The sequence below is a fragment of the Myotis lucifugus genome, unplaced genomic scaffold (genome assembly GCF_000147115.1).
Source record: "Myotis lucifugus unplaced genomic scaffold, Myoluc2.0 scaffold_0, whole genome shotgun sequence".
Taxonomy (NCBI): Eukaryota; Metazoa; Chordata; class Mammalia; order Chiroptera; family Vespertilionidae; genus Myotis; species Myotis lucifugus.
In genome coordinates, this window is record NW_005871048.1 from 44,310,133 (window position 1) to 44,335,548 (window position 25,416).

General features: G+C 39.6%; 1 protein-coding gene across 14 annotated transcripts in view; it reads right to left on the reverse strand.

The window, feature by feature from the left end:
• Positions 1–254: 254 nt before the first annotated feature.
• Positions 255–25,416, reverse strand: part of NLN (neurolysin) — a 73,709-nt gene continuing 48,547 nt past the window's right edge. For 6 of the 14 annotated variants that reach the window (XM_014452296.2, XM_023751362.1, XM_023751361.1 and 3 more), the window contains 5 exons: positions 14,614–14,800; positions 14,085–14,213; positions 13,342–13,413; positions 12,715–12,851; positions 9,879–10,086 (listed from right to left, as the gene is read on the reverse strand). In XM_014452296.2, coding sequence (XP_014307782.1) covers positions 9,898–10,086; positions 12,715–12,851; positions 13,342–13,413; positions 14,085–14,213; positions 14,614–14,800 — 714 coding nt within the window. In that variant the 3' untranslated portion in view covers positions 9,879–9,897. Of the gene's footprint in view, positions 2,194–4,801; positions 5,121–9,878; positions 10,087–12,714; positions 12,852–13,341; positions 13,414–14,084; positions 14,214–14,613; positions 14,801–25,416 lie in introns of those variants that run through there. The other 8 variants (XM_023751372.1, XM_023751363.1, XM_023751379.1 and 5 more) reach the window with 8 other exon arrangements.

Here is a 25,416-nt window from a genome sequence, read left to right on the forward strand (position 1 = left end):
GTCGACACTTTATGTGCAGATCTGGAAAAAAAGAACAAGCAGATGGATAGTCACATTCAAAAGAGCTTTAACAACTAAGTCCTTAGTTTTAAATTATGCCAGAGAATATATACATATTTGTGTATTTTTGTTGCTGTTCTTTGGCAGATTTTAACTATTAGATGTGTACCTTAAGTGAAAAGAACACCATAGCTTTATTTCTTCTATGCACTTCAGTTTTCACATGCATGTATGAAAGAAATGTGAGCTCATTCTCGTGGATAATAAATGCAACTTTATTGTGTGCAGCTTTTTTTCACACCAAGTATTAGTTTTTCCACGTGAAGTAAGTTAAGAGTTATGATAAAGTTATTGTTAAGGAGACACACTGGGCAATAGAAAAAGCTGAAGAGAGTTTTTGTCTGAAACTGGAAAACAGAACAGTCTGGGGGAAAAAAATATAGAAAAGTACCACAGGTTGCTAAGAACATAAAAAACAGCTTTGGGGACGAGAGGTGGTGACACAGACTGAGTGGGGAGTGAAAAGGGCCAGGCAATTGTCTCCAAAGGGAGGGTAGGATTTCATGTGGATGTTTAAGGTATTTGCTTGGCACTCATAATCTCGGGGTTTTCTTCTGTGTCTCTAAAGCTGTCGACTTCTCCTGCTGTCTATAATTTTATTATGCAGCATAATATATTTTTTTTTTACTTAGCACAAAGTCCATTTTGACAAGACAATAAAAAGGTTCTAATTTTGTGGCCGGCCAGTGAAGTCAAACCTCAGGCACACAGTGGGAGCACCTGGAAGATTTAGGTAGCGTACAAAATTTGCTTTTTTCCTTTAAAAAGTTTTATTACCCTGTTGTGTTTTTCTTATTGAGTAGACTCCTAGAGGAAAAATAAGCTCTGTGAGTTTACTGGTCTGCTACAGAACTGGAATTTAGGCCCCCATTTTGCTGAAAGAGATCCCAAGAGTCTCTGAAAACAGACTCCTGAAGAGGCCCCTCCCTCAGTAAGTGGCTGAGTGTAAGCACACACCTGCCACCTGGGAGAGCTGCTCGAAGACGCTCTGTCCAGAAGCCACTCTACTGCGGTTCCGGACCTCTTCTGCGTCAGCTTCTATCCCTAAAGAGCCACTTGGGGCAGGTGGACCAGCCACTTTGGGTGAGGTGGGCAGTAAATGAGGCAGAGGCCCCACCACTTACTAGAAACGTGATACGGGGAACGTTTCCTTGCTTCAGTGTTTTCACTGGCTACAGTGCCAAAAGACTGACAATCTTGTACACCGAAGTGAAAATGAACTCTAATACAAGCTCCCCAGATCCTCTAAACAAGGTACAAAAATTTGCAAACTACACAAGGCTAGAGTTCATAACTGTTTGGTATTCTCTGACTGGACTTTGGACAGAAAAGACAAACCCAAATAGAGGAACATAATTTAAGTGTGGCAGAAACTTGGAATCACGAGGCCTGAAATACAAAGATAAATGCATTACTGAGGCATGTTCCCCTGGCCCTGAGGTATGTAGGCAAAGAGGTCACACTTGACTGTGACACAAAGAGTCAAAGTGGATGTGGGGCTCCAAGAAAATGTTCACCAGAGGAATGTGGTGATTCACTTATGTCCAGAAATCCCAAGTCAAGAACTGCAAGATATAAGTAGGATCAAATTATATAATGTATGTGATTCAATTTAAGAATTCTGAGCCCTCTTACATTATATTATTTAGAATACAAGAGTAAAAAAATCAAATTACATTCATATGAAACTTTTATAAAAAAAGAAATCAAATCTATTTTTATGAAATTTTATAGTACAATTGTTTTTGAACGGGTCTTTTCGTAGGTCACCGTATTTATAATTCCATTTACATCTGTGTAATTCTTCAAATCAAGAGACAAAAGGCAGTCAATAGAAATCTACATTTTCATTTGCAAAACTCCCTTCAGTTTCCAGGCCAGTAGCACACAAGGCGATGTCGACTTGTCCTCCAGACATGGACTGCTACCAGAGAGCCCAGTTCACGGAGCGTGCAGGCCTCTGCTCATTAGGAACGCTTTTTGGTTTGGCTCACGTTTCAAGAAATTCTGGAGCATGTCCATGCCGTCCAGAGATCCCCCGGGTTTCAGGATTAGGTTTCTGTATTTCATTCCAACCTAATAAAATAAAACATCATGCCTAACAATTCACAGTCATAATAATTTCGCAAACCTCTAGATACAAAAGAGAAAGGGGTAGGAGTGAGAAAAAAAGGGGAATTTTAGCTCTACTCCGTCTGGGCGGCAGCTCTGCGGTATTTGTTTATTTTGGTAGCTAAGAGATCTGAAGCGCAGACCTCTGGTCTACACTTCCCTTTATTACTGTCTTGTCTCCTTTGATTCTCAGCAGTAAACTGACAATGTGAACAGGCAGACAAACAAAAAACAGCCAGGTGGGCCCTGGACGGGTGGCTCAGTTGGTTAGAGCATTGTCCTGATGCACCAAGGTTGGGGTTCGATCACACAAAAGAAAGCAATCAGTGAATGCATAAATAAGTGAAACAATAAATTCACATCTCTCTCTTTGTCTTTCTCTGTCTCTTTAAGAATAAATAAAACATTTTAAAAATTGCCAGATGGAATGTATAACAGGTTCCTATTTATTACCGCCCCTCAAATGTGATTTCAAAAGGGTTAGCAAAGCCAAGTATTCAAGAAGGCCACAAGCAAGGGGTTCTGAGTACCTGGAAATGGTGACACAGCTCCTGCCAACCGGCTTCTTCTCTGTTTTTATGAGGGGCTCATAAATAACCCCTATTCCTTGTGGACAAGGAGGGGGTAGGAATAGCACATGCCCCATGGTTCAGGGTAAGACATTTCTGTGGGCCCAGCACTGGAAATGAGGACCTTTGTAAAGGTGTTTTTGGGAACCAGATCTGCAATTTTAAAATGTATCACATTTCCACCTTGGCCGTGTAGCTCAGTTCACTCAAGAGTCATCCTGATATACCATGTTTGCGGGTTTGAGCCCCAGTCAGAGCAAATACAGGAATCAACCAATGGATGCATAAATAAATAGAAGAACAAACTAATATTTCTCTCTCTCAAATCAATTAAAAATTTTTTTAAAATTCATAAAATATTACATTTCCTATGCCTTTATGTGCATAAACACATGAGCAGATCAAGTGAAAGAAAAGAACTGTAACTCAATATCCATGTTATTCAATATTTTCACTTCCTTCTAACTGTCCTTTTAGGGAAGCAAGGCAAGACAATTCAATGAAGCATAATTCTAAATAGAAACATTAAACAATAGTTCACAGAGTAACACTCTTAAATTTATATCCATTATATCATTTGATCTATAGGACCAAGAGTGTTTTTGAATACAAGAATAGCTAGACAATAATAATAATAAATTAATTAATTAAAAAAGAATAGCTAAAACAATTTCCAGAGACAAAAGTAATCTAACTTTTGACTTACAACAATGATTCTGCTTGGTACAACCATGAGAGATAAGTCTAGTCAAACCATTAAAGAAAGTAAAATATGGATAAATGAAATCTACCAACTAGATATAAAACTAGTATCCTAGAGGGCCATAAAATGAAAACTTTTGGGGTTATCTTTTGATTATAAACAGAAACCATCAGCTTTTTAATCATTTACAGGCTAACATCTAACTTTACAGTCTTGGGCCCTAATCAGGAATAAATAATCAGTCACATAAAGTTATCTTCTCATAAACTCTAGGGCAATACTATCTAATGGAAATACAATGTGAGGCACATATATACCTTTAAATTTTCTAATAATGACATCTTTTTAATTTTTTTAGAGAGAGAGGAAGGGAGAGGGAGAAGGAAGACATAGAAACACAGATCAGCTGCCTCCTGCGCCCGTCCTACTGGAGATCGAGTTGCAACCCCAAACCTGTGCCCTGACCAGGAATCGAATCAACAACCTCTTGTTGCATGGATTGATGCTCAACCACTGAACCACACAGGCCAGTGATCACATTTTAAAAAGTTAAAAATATAGGTGAAATTAACTTTAGAAAAATATTTTATTTAAACCAGTATATCTACAATATTATTTCCACATATCTATATATATAAAAGGCTAATATGCAAATTGTCCCCTCGGGAGTTCAACCAGGAGTTTGATCGCTTGCTATGATGTGCACTGACCACCAGGGGGTGGCGCAGAATGAAGGAAGGCCCCAGTCAGCAGCCAGAAGGCCCCAATTGGCCCAGATCGCTGGCCAGGCCTAGGGACCCTACCCACGCACGAATTTTGTGCACCAAGCCTCTAGTGTCAATATAAAATATTACTGAGATGTTTTTTGTTTTAAGTCCTCAAAATCTAGTGTGTTTTTTACATTTATAGCACATCTCGATTCAGTTCTTCAGCAGCACTAGCCACATTTCCAGTGCTCAATAGTCCATGTGGCTATCAATCTAGAACCTAAAATGTGAGTGATTGTCATAGAATTTATTATTTCAAGAAGTAGCAGATCAGAGCTCTAGAGCCTAACCATACTTTACCTCCCCCCTTCCCTTCCATCTATTGCCTGATGTCTCTAAATTTGACTAGTTTTAAGTTAGGGAGGGGAAGAGAGGCAAGGAAAGACTACATTCTCTGGATTAGCAGTATCGGAAGAAGTTAGAAAATGTGAGTTACATTTATCTGCAGTCTAATAAAAATATTTTAATCCTTTTATTACAGAAAAATTTAAAATATATACTAACAGTAGAGAAAACAGTATCATGAACCATCATGTGACTATTACCCAACCTCAATAATTTTAATATTTACCTGCAGAAATTTTTAATGCTCATGATCTAAGAATCTTTTATTTATTAGATATATTTCATTGTACAAATATAGGAATTTTTGTGAAAATCTAAATAAAGTAAAAAAGAAATTACCCTAACTGTTGATATCTTACAAAGTATTCTCATGGTGCACAGAGAACTGTAGTTCAGGTGGTGAAAAAAAGCTCTGAGCGAGCTGCATGGTGCTGTGAAGAGCAGCTCATCCTCCTCTGCATGGTCAAATCATTGCAGAGCAGGGCACTGTTTAGTCTCACAATATGGGCTCAGTGCAGCTCTAGTCCTCCCTGCTCAGGGCTCCAAACAAGTTGATTCAATTTCCTGAATTACAGAGCAATGGCCTTTTAATAGTTTCATTTCCTTAGCAATGAAGTTTGGAGAAGAGTTTAAGAGTTGTCTTGGTAACAGATTAGAGAGAGAGAGAGAGAGAGAGAGAGAGAGAGAGAGGGAGGGAGGGAGGGAGGGAGGGAGGGAGGAAGGGAGGAAGGAAGGAAGGAAGGAAGGAAGGAAGGAAGGAAGGAAGGAAGGAAGGAAGGAAGGAGAGAAGGAAGGAAGAGTTAAGTGAATTTTTGCATTTTTGGAAGGTACCGGGCCCTCTGGGTGAGAGAACGTGGTCTGGGAGACACATGCCACAGGTGGAAGAAGTCTTTGCACTAAGTTGTTCTACTTTGCGTATGACAGTAAAGAAACTTCAACTGTGAGGAAAGCAGGAAGAGAAGCTCTAAGACAATCACTAACATTTTTCATGCTAAAAAAATCCTTCAGGAGGATCTGCATATAGTAAGAGCACCTAGTACCTATTCCATGAAGGAGAATCACCATCAGTCACCTCTCTGGTCTTTCATCCGGGAAGGGTATCTTCTGGCAAGTCCTCTCTAACAGGGGTGATTTCTAAAGCCAGATCAGGAGTTTTGGAGTCAGGCCCAGGTTTGACTCTTGGCTTCACCCTCAGCTATGTGACCTGGGGCCTTGGTTTCCTTACCTGTAGAATGGGAAAATGCGTACCTCACAAAGTTTATGGGGAATCGGAGGAGATGAATTCAGTACATTGCCTACTCCCTACTTAAATACCTGGCATATAGTATTCAATAAACCTTAGTTGTCATCTATCCCTCCCCTTTCATTTCCTTCCCTCTGACACTGCCCTATGTTCAGTTTCTCATGTAAATTTCAGGGAAACAAATGCAGTCCTGGTTTGGTATTTCCTTAAAATTACTTCTGTGTCCTACTACACATGAAAAAAAAAAGCACAACAGACTTCATCTCCACTATTAGTAAGAACTGTAATTCAGTAAGAATATTAAGTAGGAGAGACAAGGCACTCATTTTATCTAAGAATATGTACCTTTTATTTGAGGTGATCCTTTAAGAGCATTCATAACTACCTGAATGAAGGATGTCCACAATCTATGAGTAATGAGAATACTATATAAATGGGAAACAGATTGGGTCTCCTGCTACCTCTGGCATCTCTAAAGCAACACATACAAGCGCCCACTGCCTTCCAAACCTCCTTCCCTCGCTTCCTCCTTCTCGTGATGATGCTCTGGGGAGTGCAGCCAGAGTCGGCTCCTTCCTACACTGAGTAACAGGCATCCGGCAGAGCATCCACCCAGGGCAGGGAATGATGAGCCGGCACCTAACAGGCTCCCCGGTCTGCTTTAAAAGTGGACTTTGAAATCTTCCTTCTGCAGCCTGTTTGCAAGCTCCTTCCCAACAGTACACCCTTTGTTTCCTACGAGGGTGGAAAAAGAATACCTCTGACAACAACAAAGAAGGAGAGAGAGAGTGAAAGATTGGTGCTGGTAGTCAGGGGGATAAAAACAAGAACAGTGGCAGGAATCTGCCCTTGACTAGAAGTGGCCTTCTGGAAACATTAAGCAAAGTTTCAATTTGTGAGGCTAGGAGGATAGACCTTTATTTAAGGGGAGGGAGGAGATCAGGAGAAAAAAGATACCCTGGGTAGTAGTATGTGTCAGGGGGATAGAGGAATGGAAGCAGATAGGCTAAGAACTACGGGTTAGATCCCAAGAGGTACCCATTCCTAACAGTACTAATTAAATGTAACAGGTTTGAAGCAGAGGACAAAAACACAGCTGAATAGAACCGTTCCGGTTACAAGGTAAAATAAAGAAATAGGGAATTAACAAGGCAGATTATTAGGGCTCTAAGAGAAACACAAAGGAGGGCTGTAAGAACACAAAGGAAGAAAAACTGCTTCTAGCTGTTTGGGATTCAAGACTTACAAGGTCTGGCCTTGTAAATATTCAAGAAGCAGGTTGGAAATCAATCCTATTTCCTTCCTTTGTCCTTTAAATCAGGCAAAATCTAACTCAGAAAAGGCTGAAGTGAAAGAAGAATCAGTTTTTGGGTGGTAGATTAGGAGAGCTGAAGCAGAGGTTAATCCACTGGTGAGGCCTGTCGGAGAGGAAATTTCCTATTCTCCCTTAGCAACACATAACAGCAGGAATTGGGCTTAGGATTCTATGTGGAAAGCACTGGAATATTTAGCTTTACAGCACACATTCTCTGCCAGGTCGTTGTTTTTCATGTTTAACCAAGATTCTTCATGTTTCTGTGTCTGGTCTATTACTGGATGTAAGATCTAGCTGCTTCTTTAGGGCATTACGCATTAAATATAATAGCTTCACTTTATCTTGATTTTCTTGGTATTCCTTTCTGCAGTGATACTTGATTGCCATTTCTTCTTCATTGATGGGGAAAAAAAGCTTAGCAATTTCTCTGAATGCAAAAGAGGAGGAAGATAATTCTAGTTTAAAAATATAATTGCCTTTGAATCCACAATCTATGACTTCTTAGGAAAATTTCCCACGATGAAATTGTCTTATAAAAAGAAATGGCCCTAGTTAAAAGCCCCCGTGTTTTCAACCCTATGATTAGCTGCTGGATTTTGAAACTACATTTGGTGACCTTACAGATATCCTTCAAGAGCTCTTAGAGCTGACTGGAAAAGTGTTCATCTCAAGCACTTCCAATTATTTAAGAGACCAGTTGGAGAAGTAAAAGATATGTCTGATAATGAGACTTCTCCATTTTCCACTAGAAACAAAAACTTTAGATAACATTTAACAAACTAGTTAAACAGTTAAGATTTTCTATTTACTATCTATATTATAAAAGGCCGTGGCCCTAATGCCATAATGACCAACTAAAGACTGCCACGGGTGGGCGGGGCTGCGTGATTTTGCGCACTGGGCTTCTAGTGAAGAATATAAAAAACTAGAGAAAAAACACACAGAGATAGCAAACAGAGAGAGTCTGTCCTATCTAATAAAAGACAGACAGGGTAATTGACCGTACCTTCGCTACGATTCCCATTGGCTAATCAGGGTGATATGCAAATTAACTGCCAAGAAAGATGGCGGTTAACTGCCAAGAAAGATGGCGGTTAACCGCCAACAAAGATGGCAGTTAATTTGCAGACATAGGCGCAATGATGGGAGGCGAAAGGGGAACGACGGAGGAACGGTGATCGGAGCTGGGTGGCAGGGCAACTGCCTCTGCCCTGCCCCCTGGCCCTGGATCGGAGAACTGGGGTGCCTTTCCCCACCCCCAGCCGGTGATCGCAATCAGAAAGCCGGGCGCAGGCAAGGCGGCACCCCGGGGACCCAGGAGCCGCCTTCCTTTCGGCCTGCGATTGCGAAGGCTTGGAGGTGGTTCCCGCCCAGGGGCCGCGATGGCTTGGAGGCGGCTCCTGCCCAGGGCTGCAAAGGCTTGGACGCGGCTCAGGGACAGGGGGCTGGCCTGCAGCCTCCGCAGCTGAGCACAGGCCCGGAGAGGAGACGGCAGGCCTGCCTCCCGCAGAAGCAGCTCGGGTCCCTTCTGCCTCCCACGGAATCTGCACGAGTCCCTCCATGCTCCAGCAGAAGTGGCGTGACTCCCTCCCACCTCCCACGGAATCAGCGCGGCTCCCTCCTGCCTCCGGTGGAAGCAGCGCAGCTCCAGGTGGTGCACTGCGGTTCCTGCCAGCTCCCACGGAAGCAGTGGGCAGCCTACTGCACAGTATTGCGCAATGGGCTACTAGTTATAGATAAATGGCCAGTTCTGACACTTGGATAGAAGCCCACAAAATAGAATGGAGACGACTGTACCATAAAATATTCCATTGCTACCATCTGGTATTCAGGAGACTCCAGGTTTATACTGGAACCTTCCTATTGCTGGTTTCCCAGTGAGTGGTCCACTTTCTACAGTTCTGCTTGCTAAGAACTGCAAAGGTTCTCAGAGCCAACTCTGGGCTTTGCAGGATGGGAAGAGGTTACCGAGAGAAGGCCTGGAGGCGTTCTTTTGCTGATACCAATGACCATGATCAATCAGGTCAACAAATCATGATAAACTTGGGGATCAAGTATTACTACTGACTGCTTGAAAGGCCAACCTGCTATCTCCTCAAAATCAAAATACATGCGGGGGAGGGCAAGGGCCTCGGGCAAATGAAGTCTGCATGATATACTGATTCCCATAAAAATTCTGTTATCTTCATCACATCGTTGTGATACTAATGACCTAACCTTTTTGTAGAACCCTATTACTTAATGGTGGATATTTGAATTTTGTAAATCAGTGTTATTTTAGAGCAAACATTTATAAAAAATATACAAACAAAAAACAAACCGAACTCAAACAAACAGTACACTACAGGAGGGAATAAAATGGCTATTTAAAAAGCTGTCCCATAGCCGAAACCGGTTTGGCTCAGTGGATAGAGATGTGCAGGAGGCAGCTGATCGATGTTTCTCTCCCATCGATGTTTCTAACTATCTATCTCTCTCCCTTCCTCTCTGTGAAAAATCAATAAAATATATTTAAAAAAAAATAAAATAAAAAGCTGTCCCATAAAAGAGTGTGAGGATGGGGTGCAAAGGGATTCTTATTGGACACTAGAGTCACATTTACTAGGAAAGAAAAAAGAAGGGATTAAGTCCAGATTCATGGCATAAGACAAGGAATAATAGCTAGCACTGTTGGATCCAAAATTTTAGTAAAACTAAAATTTGTTTTTAACATCACAAGGAAACAAGTCCAAGTTGCTGGGAATCTTGCTTTCTCCAAGTTCAGTGCAGCCCTTTTATTTAAATTAATAGTCTGGCTGCCTGCCAAGCTGTGAGGCTTGAGAACTGGAGGAAGTTTGGAAGCATAAGGGCAGGATTGCTTCTGCTGGACTTGCAAGTTCCTTGGGACCCACTGGGATCAGTACTTTGCACTCTGGCTGTTGCCTTGACAGGTGGAGGAGACTGAGTAACAGTGGAGGGACTGGGATGTGCTCCTGTGAGAGGAAGCACAGAGGAGATGAGTGAGGACACTTAATGGAAAGAGGTACAGGAGCACTTATGCCAGGAAACCTCACCCACTATGAGCCAGTAAGAGGTCATAATTGTGCCTTTATATATCTAGACCTATGTCTCTTTAAACACTGTCCTCTGATTTCTACAATAATCCATGTTCTTTGTAAAAATAAGAGAAAGCTTCAGCCCAGCTGGTGTGGTTCAGTGGTTGAGCATGGACCTATGAACCAGGAGGTCACGGTTTGATTCCTAGTCAGGGCACATGCGGGCTCAATCCCCAGTGTGGGGCATGCAGGAGGTAGCCCGATCAATGATTCTCTCTCATCACTGATGTTTTGATCTCTCTTTCCCTCTATTTTCCTCTCTGAAGTCAATAAAAATATAGTTTTAAAAAAAGAAAAATCCAAATTTTTTCACTTCGTATAATAGTTGCATTAAACATTACAGACACAAGAAAAAGCTTATTGAAATTTTTCCCTCATGCCCAAGTCCACTCATCTGTTCAGAGGATGGAAAGACCACTTTGGTTTAGATAAGCGGTTCTCAACCTGTGGGTCGCGACCCCTTTGGGGGTCGAACGACCCTTTCACAGGGGTCGCCTAAGACCACTGGAAAACACATATTGAATATATAATTACATATTGTTTTTATGATTACTCACTATGCTTTAATTATGTTCAATTTGTAATAATGAAAATACATCCTGCTTATCAGATATTTACATTACGATTCATAACAGTAGCAAAATTACAGTTATGACGTAGCAACGAAAATAATTTTATGGTTGGGGGTCACCACAACATGAGGAACTGTAATAAAGGGTCACGGCATTAGGAAGGTTGAGAACCACTGGTTTAGATGATCTAGAAGATTTCATAAGTGAGTGGCCATTTGAGTAGGGCCTTTAAGAATGTTTTTTGAGAAGCATAGGCAAGGAAGGCATACATTTTAGGTGGAAGAAATAGAATGAATATATTTGTGAAGGGGGAAAGACCTACAGGAACTCAGGAGGTTCTGGGAAGGAAGGATTGCTAACCTCAGGGCTGTGAACAAAGAGAGGAATAACAAGAAGCAAGAAGTTACAAAAATCAAAAAGGTAGACAAGGGCCTTTAAAGGTTGCCGATTGGGTCATCCTTGGTAACTTTGGAGAGAGGATAACTTGCCAATTCAGTGGATGGAGGCAAAAGCCTGGAAATAGAGGTTTGCAAAGACTGTTTCTTACACTAAGAAATTAGACTGTGTAAGAAAGAACACCTGAGGTTATCAGAGCTAACAGCAATAGCCCCAGATTTTTTCCAAGATGGCAAACTAGGAAGGCTTAGTATTAGAGGAATCACTTCTGAGACAGGAGAACTCAACAAGGGAGTGGAGCAGGACTGCAGAGTGACAGTGGTGTCCAGTGCAGGCGGACAGCATGACTTTGTAGTTGGGCATGTTAATGGAGTCATACGATCTTCCCCAGAACACTCTGAACCCCAAGGGCACCATCTCTAAATGACTCGGTGGAGGAATCCAGGGCTGGGCACTGGCTGAAGGTCATGCTGAAGTCAGGATATTTATGAGAACAGCAGTCCACGGTTGACCACTGCCATTGTAAATGAGTTGGCCCAGGAATGAAGGAGACTTAAAGGGACCTCACAGCTTGGGTAGGGGAGGGTGGAAGACAGAGTGACTGGAAAGGCTAGTGTATTGAATGTAGGTACCCAGGAGGTGGGTTTTATTATTATCATTATTTTTTGTGATGGTGGTGGTGGTGGGGGGTGGGGTGGGAGGGATAATCTAAATTACATCAATGCATTCAGTGTGAACATGTAAGGCAGTATGCAATCCAGAAACATAAAGTTTGAGGAACAAATCAGCTAGTTGAAATAGGCACAGAGAGTCTGATGTTGGTAATTTGTTCTTCTAATTTCTGGATCAAACAGAATGAAAAAAAATAAAAAAACACAGTGGAAAATGCATTAGCCCTAGAAAAAATCTGACAGCTGACTCTTCTGCAAGACTGGAGACTGGGGGACTGTAACTCAGGAAGGTTTGGCTGGCAGCCACCTGGCAGTCAACTCGCTGTACACGGAAAGGAACAGCTCAGGTTAATGAAGCAGCTTAAATTACTTAAAGGCATTCAGGTTACAAACTATGCAGTAGGTGGGGTATGCCAGTCACAGAAAAAGGGTGTCTCCCACAGAAAATGTATAAGGAAAGTGCGTAGAGAATATCAAAACATAAATAGACCATTTATATGAGGAAGGAGTTTGGTTTTCTTTCCCAATCACCCGTAAAGCTAAAGCACGGTGTGGCACATGTCAAAACTAGCAGCTATAAATGTGCAAATGCACAGACAAAGCTTTCAATTTTAATTATGCAATATATTGGAATGTTAATAAGCAAGAAAATGCAGTAGGCTTTTTTTTTTAAACATATAGAATTAGAGTTAATCACTTGTGTGCTGCAACTTGAAGTGTGATGATTTAAGAAGATGCAAGACTTTAAGTTAAAAGCTGTTACCAAAATCTCTTACTCTAAAATCTAGGTGTAATTCGTATTTTACACTAGGAGTTAAAGGGGAGAAAGCAACTAAAATTAACAAAAAGAGAAAAGAATACAATACCTCTGGGTTCATTATTCCTTCTTTTTTAAAACAGCTGTAAAACATATCCATGGAAAATACTTCACTCCAAAGATATCCGTAATATTGGCCATCATATCCCCCTGCTAAATGTCCAAAAGTAGCTGGCATGTTTGTGCCTTTAAGGAAAGATACATTTCAATCAATGTGATGGTAAATGTTAATTACCAGGTTATCAGCTAGCTAAGGTTTCCTAGGGAGCCCTGCTGGGGGAGGTGAGATAGGATTTCACCTCTAATACAACCTGGGTTTCCTTGTGCCCTTGGTCAAGATGTTTACAAACTTCCCTCCAGGGATGGCTCAACCTCAGAGCTGGTTTCTGTTTTCGGCCCTAAGCTCTGGAATGCTTAACAATAGTTTCAGAGGCTTTGTCCACACCCATCAGATAGCTCAGTGTTTCAGAATTCCTCAGTCCTTTCTTCTCCCTTAGACACACAAGTGTTTTACAAATACTCTAATATTAAGCCTATTCTTTGTCACATCTTTATATTTAAAATGTGTCAGAATGGCACTTATTAGGTTCATAATTATGGAAAATGAACTCTTTACTTGAAAAGCTAAAAAGGTGTTGTTTTTTTGTATAAAAAGGTTTTTAACAACTCCATTTACCTCTAGGGATACATTCGAAAGGATTTTGTTGATGTTGAAGTGGCCTCAGGCACAAAGCTGCTGTAGGGTCAACTATAAACAGGTCACAAAAGGAAGTGAGGAGCTTAGACTCTACTGACTATTCTGAACTTTATCATCTCTACAACTATGACTGATTCATTTAAATAACAACTTATTGGTGGAAAAAAGTCTCCTTACCAACTACATATAAGTAGAACTACATGTTAGCTTTAAATATACATAATATAAGTGTAAACACACATGTGTGTGCAGCTATCCACCCACCCACATGAATCATCTAAGTATTAGGTCAGAGATCTAAGTCAAGCTGATCTCAGAGTCAGAAACAACGCAGAAGTCGTGCTTCTCTCTAAAACTGCCCCCACTCCCCACCCCCCCAGCTTGCTACTGAAATCATTGGGAAGTCCTGGTGCACACAGGGAGGGAGGAGCCGGGTGGGTGCTGCCAAATGTGAATGGCTTTCTGCGCTCTGGGGTGGAGGCCAACTGCTCACGCCTGATTACACTAAAATGCTGCAAAAGCTGGAGCCACCTTTCCTTCAAGTACATTTGGAGAGGACACTCATAATACGAAAGTCCGAAAGTCATGGCCTGATGACAGAAATCAGAAACAAAATACATGAGGTAATCTGCCTGACAAACCCCTTCTTCCCTGGCAGCGTGAGGAGCACATCCTGTGCGACACAGGAAAAATGAACTCAAGTCATAATAGAACTTCCGTACCTGGAGTAGCCTCAACACCTAAAATTTCTGTGCAGCATTTGGCATATTCACTTGCAGCATCCAGCGATGTGTTGGTGTGGAGAGACTGATCAACTTTGCTCAAAACAATCTGGCGCAGGGTCAGAAGACCTAATAACATAAGAATGTTTGGGCATGTTTTGCAGAAGAGAACTGTGTGTTCTAATAGCACAAGATCATAGATTTCAAAAGTGACTCCTGTAGTACTCATTACAAAATGGAAGCAAAACATCTCATTTAAGATGGAAAAGTAGATGTATCTTTTTTATTTATTTATTTTTTCTATTGCTTAAAGTATTACAAAGGGTATTAAATATGTGTCCTTTTAGATGTATCTTTTTCTTGGACATAATCCCAAGGCTCAGTATTGCAGTGTATTAAGTGGTCTTCCCACATTAGTGCTCTGGGGGTACTGTCACTATTAAAGGGGAAACAGTTCTATAGAAGATGCCAGCAACCCCCTATTAAGCAATTCTAATTTATTTTCCCTTTCTAAAATGACAAGTCATACCTGTGTTGACCAGTCTAGAAGCAACAAGATTTTCAAGCAGATCATCCCCAATAGGCCTCCCATCTTGATAATGCCTTGACAGTCTCCGGAGGGAATCAATGTCCCACACCCAATTTTCAAGCATTTGTGATGGCACTTCTACAAAGTCAGTTTCCACATTTGTTCCACTAAATCGTGCAAAATCAGTCTAGAAAGTAAACAGAGAGGTCTTTTTTTAAAACAACAACAACAACAACAATGGATGAAAAACAAATAGGTGATGAATTACATATAAAGAAAATTCTCTAAAACTTAAGTCAGAATCAGAGTCAACTGCCCCTTTAAATGAAGGTTTAGAAAACCTTAGAATTAAGTGAAAATAAAACACAGCAGCTAAGCAGCATAAAAAATATCCCCTAATACTCTATATTAAAATAATGTTTTATTCTTTTGAATCATAAACAAACATGGAACAATTATCCAGAAATCATAACTGGGGAAAAAAAAATCAGGATTTTCCTACTGATTTCTAAACTGATTTTTCTCTACTACTTAACTACTCAGGTTTTAATCAAAATTAATTAAAGAGTTAAATTACAACAGACAGATACCCTTTGTGTATGTGTGATGTTTTATGTTCTAAACTTTAAATGAGTGTGTCTAAGAAAACCATGTTTATAGAAAGTCTGAGTAGTACCTCTCAGATTAGGTAGATGTTACCTTAATGGCCAGGCATTTTTATTGCTTTTTATTGATTTCAGAGAGGAAGGGAGAGGGAGAGAGGGACAGAAACATCAATGATAAAAGAGAGTCATTGATCAGCTGCCTCCTGCACGCCCCTCACTGGGGATTGAGCTTGAAACCCAGGCATGTGCCCTGACTGGGAATCAAACCATGACCTCCTGGTTCATAGGTCGATGCTCAACCACTGAACCACACTGGCCGGGCAATAAAAAACTTTTAAAACAAATTTAAAAAATAAAATGAGATGTCACTTCAGTGGGAGTTAGGCTGTGTATTAGTTGGCAAGAGGGGTGAGATAAATGCGGCTAAAGAAAGGAGAAACAAAGAATGTATTCAGAAGTTAAAGCACTCTTCTGTGAATAAAAAAGGGGTGCTATAATAAATCAGTGACCCAACGTAACCTCACAGAGTGATTCCTAACTGGGCAGGTCAAGGTGGGTAGTCAAGCCCCAGGCCTATAACTTCCCTAGTAAAAGGTTCTCTTTGCCTTAAGCAAGCCCTGTCCATTGTTTTTGTGTATCTAGGTCAGAGATGGCGAACCTTTTGAGCTCGGTGTGCCAGCATTTTGAAAAACCCTAACTTAACTCTGGTGCCGTGTCACATATAGAAATTTTTTGATATTTGCAACCATAATAAAACAAAGATTTATATTTTTGATTTTATTTTATATATTTAAATGCCATTTAACAAAGAAAAATCAACCAAAAAAATGAGTTCGCGTGTCACCTCTGACACGCGTGTCATAGGTTCGCCATCACTGATCTAGGTTAATGCACATTTGAAATGCCTCTTTTTCAGACCTCTCTGAAAACCACCACCAAGAGAGCACCCAATTTTTAACCACCCTGTAATCCAATCATAGAGATTTCCCACCCTCATGTAATCTCCCTTACTTCCCTCAATCCCAAACATAAGAACTGTCATTCGCAGGCAGCATTTGAGACCTTGCTTTCTGGCATGTATTCAGTTTGGCTCAAATGAACTCATAAAAATTCTCTCCAGGTTGGGATGTTTCTTACATTGACACCTTGTAAAAATAAAGTACTTCTAAGCTCTGGCTAAGAGTTAAAATAAAGGTTTCTGTTATTGTTGTTGTTTTTAGGGAAAGTTTAGTAAATTGTTGAATTGGATATCAGAAAAGTTCCTGAGCAGAGAGCTGGAACTTGACTAGAACAGGCTGGTTTTAACCTTCACACCATCCAAAGAACTTGTGTAAAATTGCCACTGGCAGCGGAGTTTTAGCATTTTCCCAGCTGGGTCACTGGGGTTATCCTTCTGTTGTCTTTCCCTGCAACTCTATCTGGCTTCCCTCTTCACAAGCTTTAGATCCCAGTCTTCGCTCCCTGACTTCATCATCCCCGCGGCTCTACAGGGAAGGGAAAGGAAGAGCGGCTTAACCACCGAGAAGGGAGCAGATGGGATGCCGAATCAGCAGCAATAACCATTCTGCTTTTGGCCCAGGGCAGAAGCACAGATGTCAACGCCAACTCACATTCTGCCTTCCTCCCTTTATGCAAAAAATGTTTTGCTTGACTTCCCACTATAATTGTGCTGATCCTAGATATGAAGAGCTGCAAATCCTAAAGGGCCAAAGGAGACTAAAATCACTGGGTTGCTGGAATAGGCCACCTGTGTTAGAGGACATCCCAATAAAAATACTCTTGCAGAGAAAGGGTTCCAGATAACTGAGTATTTTGCCTCTTTTTCATATATAATCTTCTAAAAAAACTGATCCTACATTTAGATAAAACAAACATATACAGTAATTATAATAGTCAACATCTATTGAGACTTCACTATGTCAGGCATTATGCTAGGTCCTTTTCATGTAGTATCTGATTTAAATTCCAAAACAATTGTATGAAGTAAATACTGTAATCGCAATGTCTGAGATAAGGAAATTGAGGCATACCGCGATTAACAGTAGAACTAGGATTTGAAACCATGTGGTCTAACTCCAGAACCCGCAATTTTAACCACAAATGCTCTAATGCCTCCCCATCTTATAGGAAAAAATGGGAAAAATAACAGGTTAAGCTATAATGTTACAAAATGACTAAGTGTTCTTGAAAGGGATCTGAGGTAGAAAAATCATATCACATTTGCCTTTATGTGAAGAGTAAGTGTGGTCTCAGGGCACTTCCGTAGAAACCTGACTTCCTCTATGTGCTGGAAGATTTTTCAAAGACCAAACATGAGGCTGACGTGCACATGCCAGCCTTTGTAACCATCTATTCTGGGCTGGTAATCTGTAATCTGAACTGCATACTTTTCTAAAGATTATAGTTTTAAAATAAGTACTAACAGCAAATAAACGCAAACTCACACTATCGGCTACAACTAGACAATTTTTTGATAAAAATATAAATTTTGTACATGCTGCCTGTGTGAATATTTTTCAGTCAATATTTGCAGATGAGGGGGGAAATCAACCCTAAATAACAACAAAATGCATGTGTGTGTTGGTGGTGGGGATGGTGTTTCAGAGCCTAGGAAAACATGAGCAAATGAATAAGTCATGAGTTAAAATTGAATCAAGTAAGAATTAACACAGTTATGTCATGCAGAGTGGAGAAGAGAAGGCTTATTCTATCTAAAGCCATCTTGCAGTGGGGGAGAGAGCACAGCAAATGAATGAACAGATCAACAATGTCTTCTAAAGAACAAAAGGAAATGTTTGCAAAGAGTAAAAGCTAAAAATAACTCCGCTGCTTACTAATTTCCCGAAAGTCAGTCACGCTGTTTCTCTGTGTGCCCTTTGGGCAATATCATTTAAATATTTTTCAAATGAGGAGTACAAAGACCCGACAAAATTCAAAAGCTCAATTTCTAGCAAACAACTAAATCTTAAAGAGAAAGGCATCCACACGGTCTGTGTACACACAGAAACGGCGGGCAAGTCTTAGGATCCAGAAGCCTGATGGGGGCCGGGTGTGCAAAACAGCGAGGCTGCTGAGTTATTACTCATTGTGGAGGAGCCAGCAAATACCAATCCCAGTTGTAAACTGTGGGTTCCAAAGCACCCTAAAAAGTACTTTATATAGTTTTCAACATGAACAACTTGAAGGTGTTGAATATATTAACTGACGCTAATATACTTCCCAGATAAAGCAGAGTATTGTAAAATACACACAAAATCATCTAATTAACAAATGATTTTTGCATGTGACACTTCCAAAAGTTTAAGGCATTACTGCTGCAGGAAATATTTTGACGATAAAAGTGTAGAAAAACAATGTAAACTTAGATTCCTATTTGGTTAGAGGTACTTGAGGAAAAAAAAGGTTGTTTAAAACTATGAGATTTTTCTTTATTATCTTTATAAACATACAATAAGATGCCTAAAATATATTCCATTACAGGTTTTTATAATAGACTAGAGGCCCAGCGCATGAAATTCGTGCACAGGTAGAGTCCCTAGTGGCTGATGGCTGGGGCCTTCCTTCCCCTGCTGCCGGCCAGGGCCTTCCTTCATTCCACACCGTCCCCCTGGTGGTCAGCGCATGTCATAGCGAGCGATCGAACTCCTGGTTGGTCGAACTCCCGAGGGGACACTTTGCTTATTAAGCTTTTATATATATATAGATGACTTGGTGCTGTAGGTAGTAACTTTTTGCCCTGGTTGAGTAGCTCAGGGTTAGAGCATCATCCTGATAAACCAAGGTTGCAGGTTTAATCTCAGATCAGGGTACGTACAAGTAGCAACCAATGAATGCATTAATAGGTGGAACAGCAAATCAATGCTTCTCTTTCTCTCTCTCTCAAATCAATCAATTAAAAAAAAAGTAACTTCTCAATTTATACAACCCAGTGAGAGCTGGAGCAAAATTATATAAACTAAAGCTCCAAAACTTATGTGATTTTTGTTATATCTAAAGATCAAAGTCCTGCCCTAGCTGGTTTGCTTCAGTGGATAGAGTGTTGGCCTGCAGACTGAAGAGTCCCATGTTCGATTTCGGTCAAGGGCACATGACTGGGCTGTGGACTCGATCATCAGTAGGGGACATGCAGGAGGCAGCTGATCAATGATTCTCTCTCATCGTTGATGTTTCTATCTCTCTGTCTCCCTTCCTCTCTGAAATCAATAAGAATACTTTAAAAAATATATACTTAAAAAATTAATAATAAAGACCAAAGTCCTATGGGATTTTTCTAATTAAGAGACCATTTGCTTTTAGTGGTTACACCTAAAGTGTTATTTTCATGATAGCAAACCCCAACTCAAAGAAAAGGCATTTGTTAAAATCAGTAAGTGTACTGTGTTTAGGAAAATAAACAGGCCTCAGAAGAACCGACCTTGGCTGTCTGGGTGATCCCCTATGATTGCTTAGTGGTCATTCCATATCCTGACCTGTTTAATCTACCCCTAAACCTGGGATGATGGAGACGTTTATAAAACAAGGTATTAGAAAAAGGAAAGTGCTACAGTCTCTTAGGCTTTGCCATAAATAAGAGAGTTAAAGGTCATCTTTCAACTTCACGTATACCTTGAAATCACTGGAATAATAGTAATAGAGGGAACCTGAGCTACACTGTTAATCCTCACAACAGCCCATAGTTCAACAGCTCAGTATTACCACATCATTTTAAAGACATATGAAACAACACATAATCTGCGGGAATCTTGAAAACTACATCTTAAATTCACAGGCTTACTCCCAAACTGGCTATACCTTCCTGACCACTAATTCTTATATTGAAACTGCTTCTTTTTAGATATAAACAAATTCAAGTACTATTCAAACTCACATGCTAAGAAGGTTGGGGAACATGCATACCTTATACACCACTCTATCTCCAGAATCCAACACATGCCCAGAAAGTTGTTGGTCAATAAGTATTTGTGAAATAAGTGAAGCTGTGGGAATGTTTCTGTATGAAGACCCAAACTTAAACAGCTCTCAGATACTTTCTCTTATTATCATGCTTGACCTGACTTCTTAGCCTCCGACCTAACATCATCTCACTACTCTGTCTTCTTTCTTCCTTTTTTAAAAAATTTATCTTTATTATAGAAGTACTGCAGGTGTTCCCATCTGTCTTTTTTCAATACTTAATATTTGCACCATTTAATAATATTGTTAATTTTTTAAAAGTTGCATCTCATGTCCTCCAACTAAACTCTAAACATTCAAGATACTATCTCCCCCCCCCCCTTTCAACCTCATCCTGCCATACTTAGTATATCAGACACAAGAGATAATCAATAACTTTGTCTCTAAGATAACTAAACATTTCTCTTATAAAAACATTTTCTAATTATTTAAAAAGAAACACAGAAAAAATACAGTAAGTAATAGCTTGTCTCCAAGTAGAAATAAATAATGTAAAGATCATCACATTTGGTTTGTGACTTTAGCATTTATTCTATGTACAAATGTGAATATGTATTATATGTAAACAAATGAACACACAACTAAATAATCTAACAAAAATGAGATCCTGAAAGAAATCACTTCTAACACTGACGTTGGAAACTACAGGTTGGGGGTAGGGAGCAAAGAATACAAGGTTGTTGATAGATGTTCACTGTATTATCAGGGCTGAAACCTAAGAGGTCAACTTGCAAAGAGGGATATGTGGAATTAGATAAACTCATTTATTCCACACAAGCTTACATGAGACTGATTTAGAGGGAGTGCCATTTAAGAAATGTAGAAGAAAAAGTTCTTCCAACGGAATACATAGTGGAGATACCAAATTCAGACATAACATAGCATCTCCAGTGCATGGGCTGAGATCACAGAGAATGGTGGGTTATAGGCAATAGAGTGTAGAACCTGAACAGTCAGATCCTCGGTGAATCATTTAACTCTTCTAAGTCTCAGTTTTTTCCACTTGGAAATGGGGAAAATAATAGTGTAATGGCATAATAATAGAAGCAGATTGGTAAATCTACTTCAGAGAATATTGTAAGGACAAAATTAACTAATGGGCGTAAGGCACTGAGTATACATAGTGCTTGGCACATGGAAAGCACCATGCACATCCTGGCTGCTATTATACTTCTTAGCCTGCCCAGGTTGCCTGACCAGGATGGTCTTGGCTGGTCCAACCAAGCTTGTCCTAGGCTTCTTCCAAGTATCTATTCCTTGGTGTTCATGCTGAAGATAACATGCGCACATTTCTCCTCAGCTAATCTTCTACCACTCCCAATACTCTAACTGCCCATTCTACTCCAGCTTCAGGAATCAAACTTCTAAGGAGGCAATAATCATTAAAACAGAGCAAAACCAGACAGAAACCCAATGGTCTCCAATCACCTTCTACAGATCCTCACCCCAAATCCACTGAGGGTGAGCATTTGTGAATTCTCTTTAACCCTAAGTGACTGTACTTTTCTTCATGGCAACTCCCTTGCCCCCCTCTTAAATGATGACTTGTGTGCTACTTATTGACCCCAAAAGCTCTGAATTATATAGAAGCACAGTTACAAGAATACTTCAAATATGTATGGCACTTTATGCTTTCCCAAGTACCTTTTCACACATCATTTAATTTCACCAACACCCTAGGGAAGTAGGAATGAGTATTGTTGTCCTCATTTTATGAATAAGAAAAATGAGACAGCTCAAGGAGATCAAATAACTTGCCAAAGTCACGGAACCAGATCCGCAAATACATGGATGATTTTTTTTTTTACATGGACAATTTTTAATCTAGTGATCTTGTAACACTACTGTGCCTTCCAGACTCATACAGGATTCGTCTACTTACAACTGTGTCTAACTAAATACACATAAAGCAGACAAGATGCCTATTAGTTTTTCAACCAAATTAAGTTTATTTAAAAATCTCATTATTTGAGGTTTTTCTGCCCTTCCATCCCTTTTATTTTTAATTAATAAGGCTTTGTGATTCTGAGGTGTTGTTTTAAAATATCTCTCAGTTCAAAAATGATTAATGCTTTTAACTCACAAGCCATCATGGGCATAGCAAGGGAGGCTGTAGGAAGCATGGCTGCTCTTGTCTTCGTAAGTTCAAAAGGCCATTGATTACTGAGAGCCCAAGCCACAATAAAGCTGAGAAACAGGAACAGACACTAGAGATACCACCTCTTGATTGCTATCTTTAAAATTACCTCCCCCGCCATGTAAACACAGGAAGACAGGAGTGAAACTCATCTCCTGAATGATGAGATGGCAGACAGATGGAACTAGTACATCTACATGTTTGAAACTGGATGTTCCTGCCGACACACTTAAATATCCCTGTGACAAGCTCCAATGAACTCAGCTGGTCATCAAACTTGCAAACTGCCACAGTGGAGAACTCAAACAATAAGCTGCCACAGCTCAAATCCAATCTACTAAATATATGTGGCACATTTTTTAATTCGAAATATGTGTCTTAGATAAGTCAGAAGTGTTTTACTGAACATTAAAGCTATTAAACTCCTTCACTAATATCCAGGTCAGGTCAGTACAAAAGGTTTTGAAATTCTTACTGCAAATACATGGATCTGTGCCTATACTTTTAAGACAAAAGTAGTGATTACTGATTCCAAATAGGATTACCTTGAAAGTTCTTAAAATGTTATAGGACATTTGAAAGGATTAGTAGACAAATAAGAGATTTGTCAAAGATAGTCTCGTGAGGAGATGACCAAGCAAGAGATTGTACCAACATCTGTGTGACACATTTTGTGTTCATGAATGAGGTAAGGCAAACTCTAAGACTTGAATATATCTACTATTTCACGAGACACAGAACTGATGGAATAAACAAACAAACAAACAAACAAATAAAATATTTTAGTCACAAGTCAAACAGCTCTAAGATGACATAGTATAAAAATATATTTTCTAGTAGCAATGTGGCCATCTCAAAGAATCAAAAATAATATAGATCATGAAAATAGAGTTGTGGAGAACTATACTAGGAATACGTGGTAAGCATATGATATTAAGGTTATAAGAGCTCTGTGTTTGAAAACAAGGACATGCATCAACAGCGTTGAAAATCCTATTTGAGGATCACTATTATTTTAATAAATGCGATTAGGATACCAAATTACTTCCTTGTGAGATCATTAGCTGTTAATTACATCCAAATAAGGAGGAAGCTGCTATAAACCCAGGAGTTCTTTACTTGGAATCCATTATGCTCTAGGCTTCTAGGTTTCTGTGAGTCCTTTGGAATTCCACGTAAAAATTCACTTTCCTAAATTACTCATAAAAGTACTTTTATGAGTAATTTAGATATATCCTAATTAAATAAAACATCAGCTATAGAATGGACATCGATGGAAAATAAGTATTTCAGGAATCTGCTGTGAAAATAGGCTCTAAAAGTATCTAAGAAAGAAAATTTAGGTTATTCTGAAAGATTTAATTTCCTTAGATTAAACTGAGGATATAAATGGTTATATTAGTATGTCAGGACTTATTTATTTATTTGAACAGATTCATATCCTATTCCCCTGTTTGTTTTTAAATAAAACATGGAAGCACCAGGATGTAGTATTTTAGAAATGAGTAGCTACATTTTTGGTTCTTGCAATAATTTGGGGCTCCTCTGTGGGTTACTGCACATGTCAGGACCACAATGTCCCTTATTCTGCATGTCTTATATTTCTTGCTGGAATTCAAATAAATGAAAAATCTACAATGAAGAACCTAGAAACTAACTCCATTGCACATATTTTTGCAAAGTCCTTTTTATACAATTTTAATTTCCAAAGCACCAACTACTGGGATCAACTCTGTAAATCAAAGTAAGACTTCTTTTTCATTTGGAATTTTCCTAAGAGGTGTTCACCGTTTTGGGAAATCATGTCACCTTTGGTGCTACGGGCTGAATGTTTGTTCCCTCCCCAAATCAATATGCTGAAACCTAACCCTCAATGCGATGATAGTAGGTGGGGCTTTTGGGAGGTGAGTAGTTCATGAAGGTGGAATCCTCATGCACTAGACTAGTGTCTTTATAAAGGAGGCCCACGGAGATCCTCACCCTTTCCACCATGTGAGGACACAGTGAGAAGGCACCATCTATGAACCAGACATCTTGATCTTGGGACTTTCAGACTTCAGAAGTATAAGAAATTTCTGTTGTTTATAAGCTACCTGGTTTATGGTATTGTTATAGCAACATGAACTAAGACAATGGCAATACCATTTTTTGACTCCAGCTGACAACACAAACCCCTTAGGTCAATCTGCAGTTTTTGCTGTTGGATTCAGGGTTATTCACATATAGCGCAAACCCATGAATACTTCAGTATGTCTTAGTACATAGCCATGCTAAGGCATTACCATTTAAAAGCCATTTAAAAAATCTTTCTTTTACTGAGGACATTACATCAATTATAAAAATTCTCTGTATGGAGAAAGGCTGTTAGGGAAAAACTAGTAAAATCCAAATAAAGTGTGGAGTTTAGTTAAGCGTGATGTATCAATGTTGGCTTCCTGGTTGTGACACATGTACTATATAGTAAGGTAAGATGTTAAGAGTAGGAGAATCAGGGTAAAGGGCACTTGGGCAATTTCTGTACCATCTTTGCAACTTTTCTATAGATCTAAAACTATTCTTATAAAGAGATTATTTTTAAAAGTTTTCCTTTAGAGCCTGGCTGGTGTGGCTCAGTGGTTTTGCATCAACCTGTGAACCTGGAGATCATGGTTCAATCCCATCAGGGCATATGCCTGGGTTGTGGGCTCGATCCTCACTGGGGGTCGTGTAGGAGGCAGCCGATCAATGATTCTCTCTCATCATTTATGTTTCTATCTCTCTCCCTCTCCCTTCCTCTCTAAAATCAATAATATATATGTGTCCCCCACACACATATATAAGTCCCTAATAATGAACTTTTATTATGTTCAAATATATGTGTATATATATATATATTTTAAAAGTTTTCCTTTAGAGCTATATAGAGATTTCAAATTGGAAAACTGTCCCTCCATTTCTGTTAACATCTGTTTTTTATGTTATTTTATGAGTTTATTTGAGCCAAACTGAAAACTTATGCTGGGAAGAAAGATATCAAATGCTCCAACATCAGCTTTTTATTTTTTTATTTATTTATTTTTTTAATATATTTTATTGATTTTTTACAGAGAAGAAGGGAGAGAGATAGAG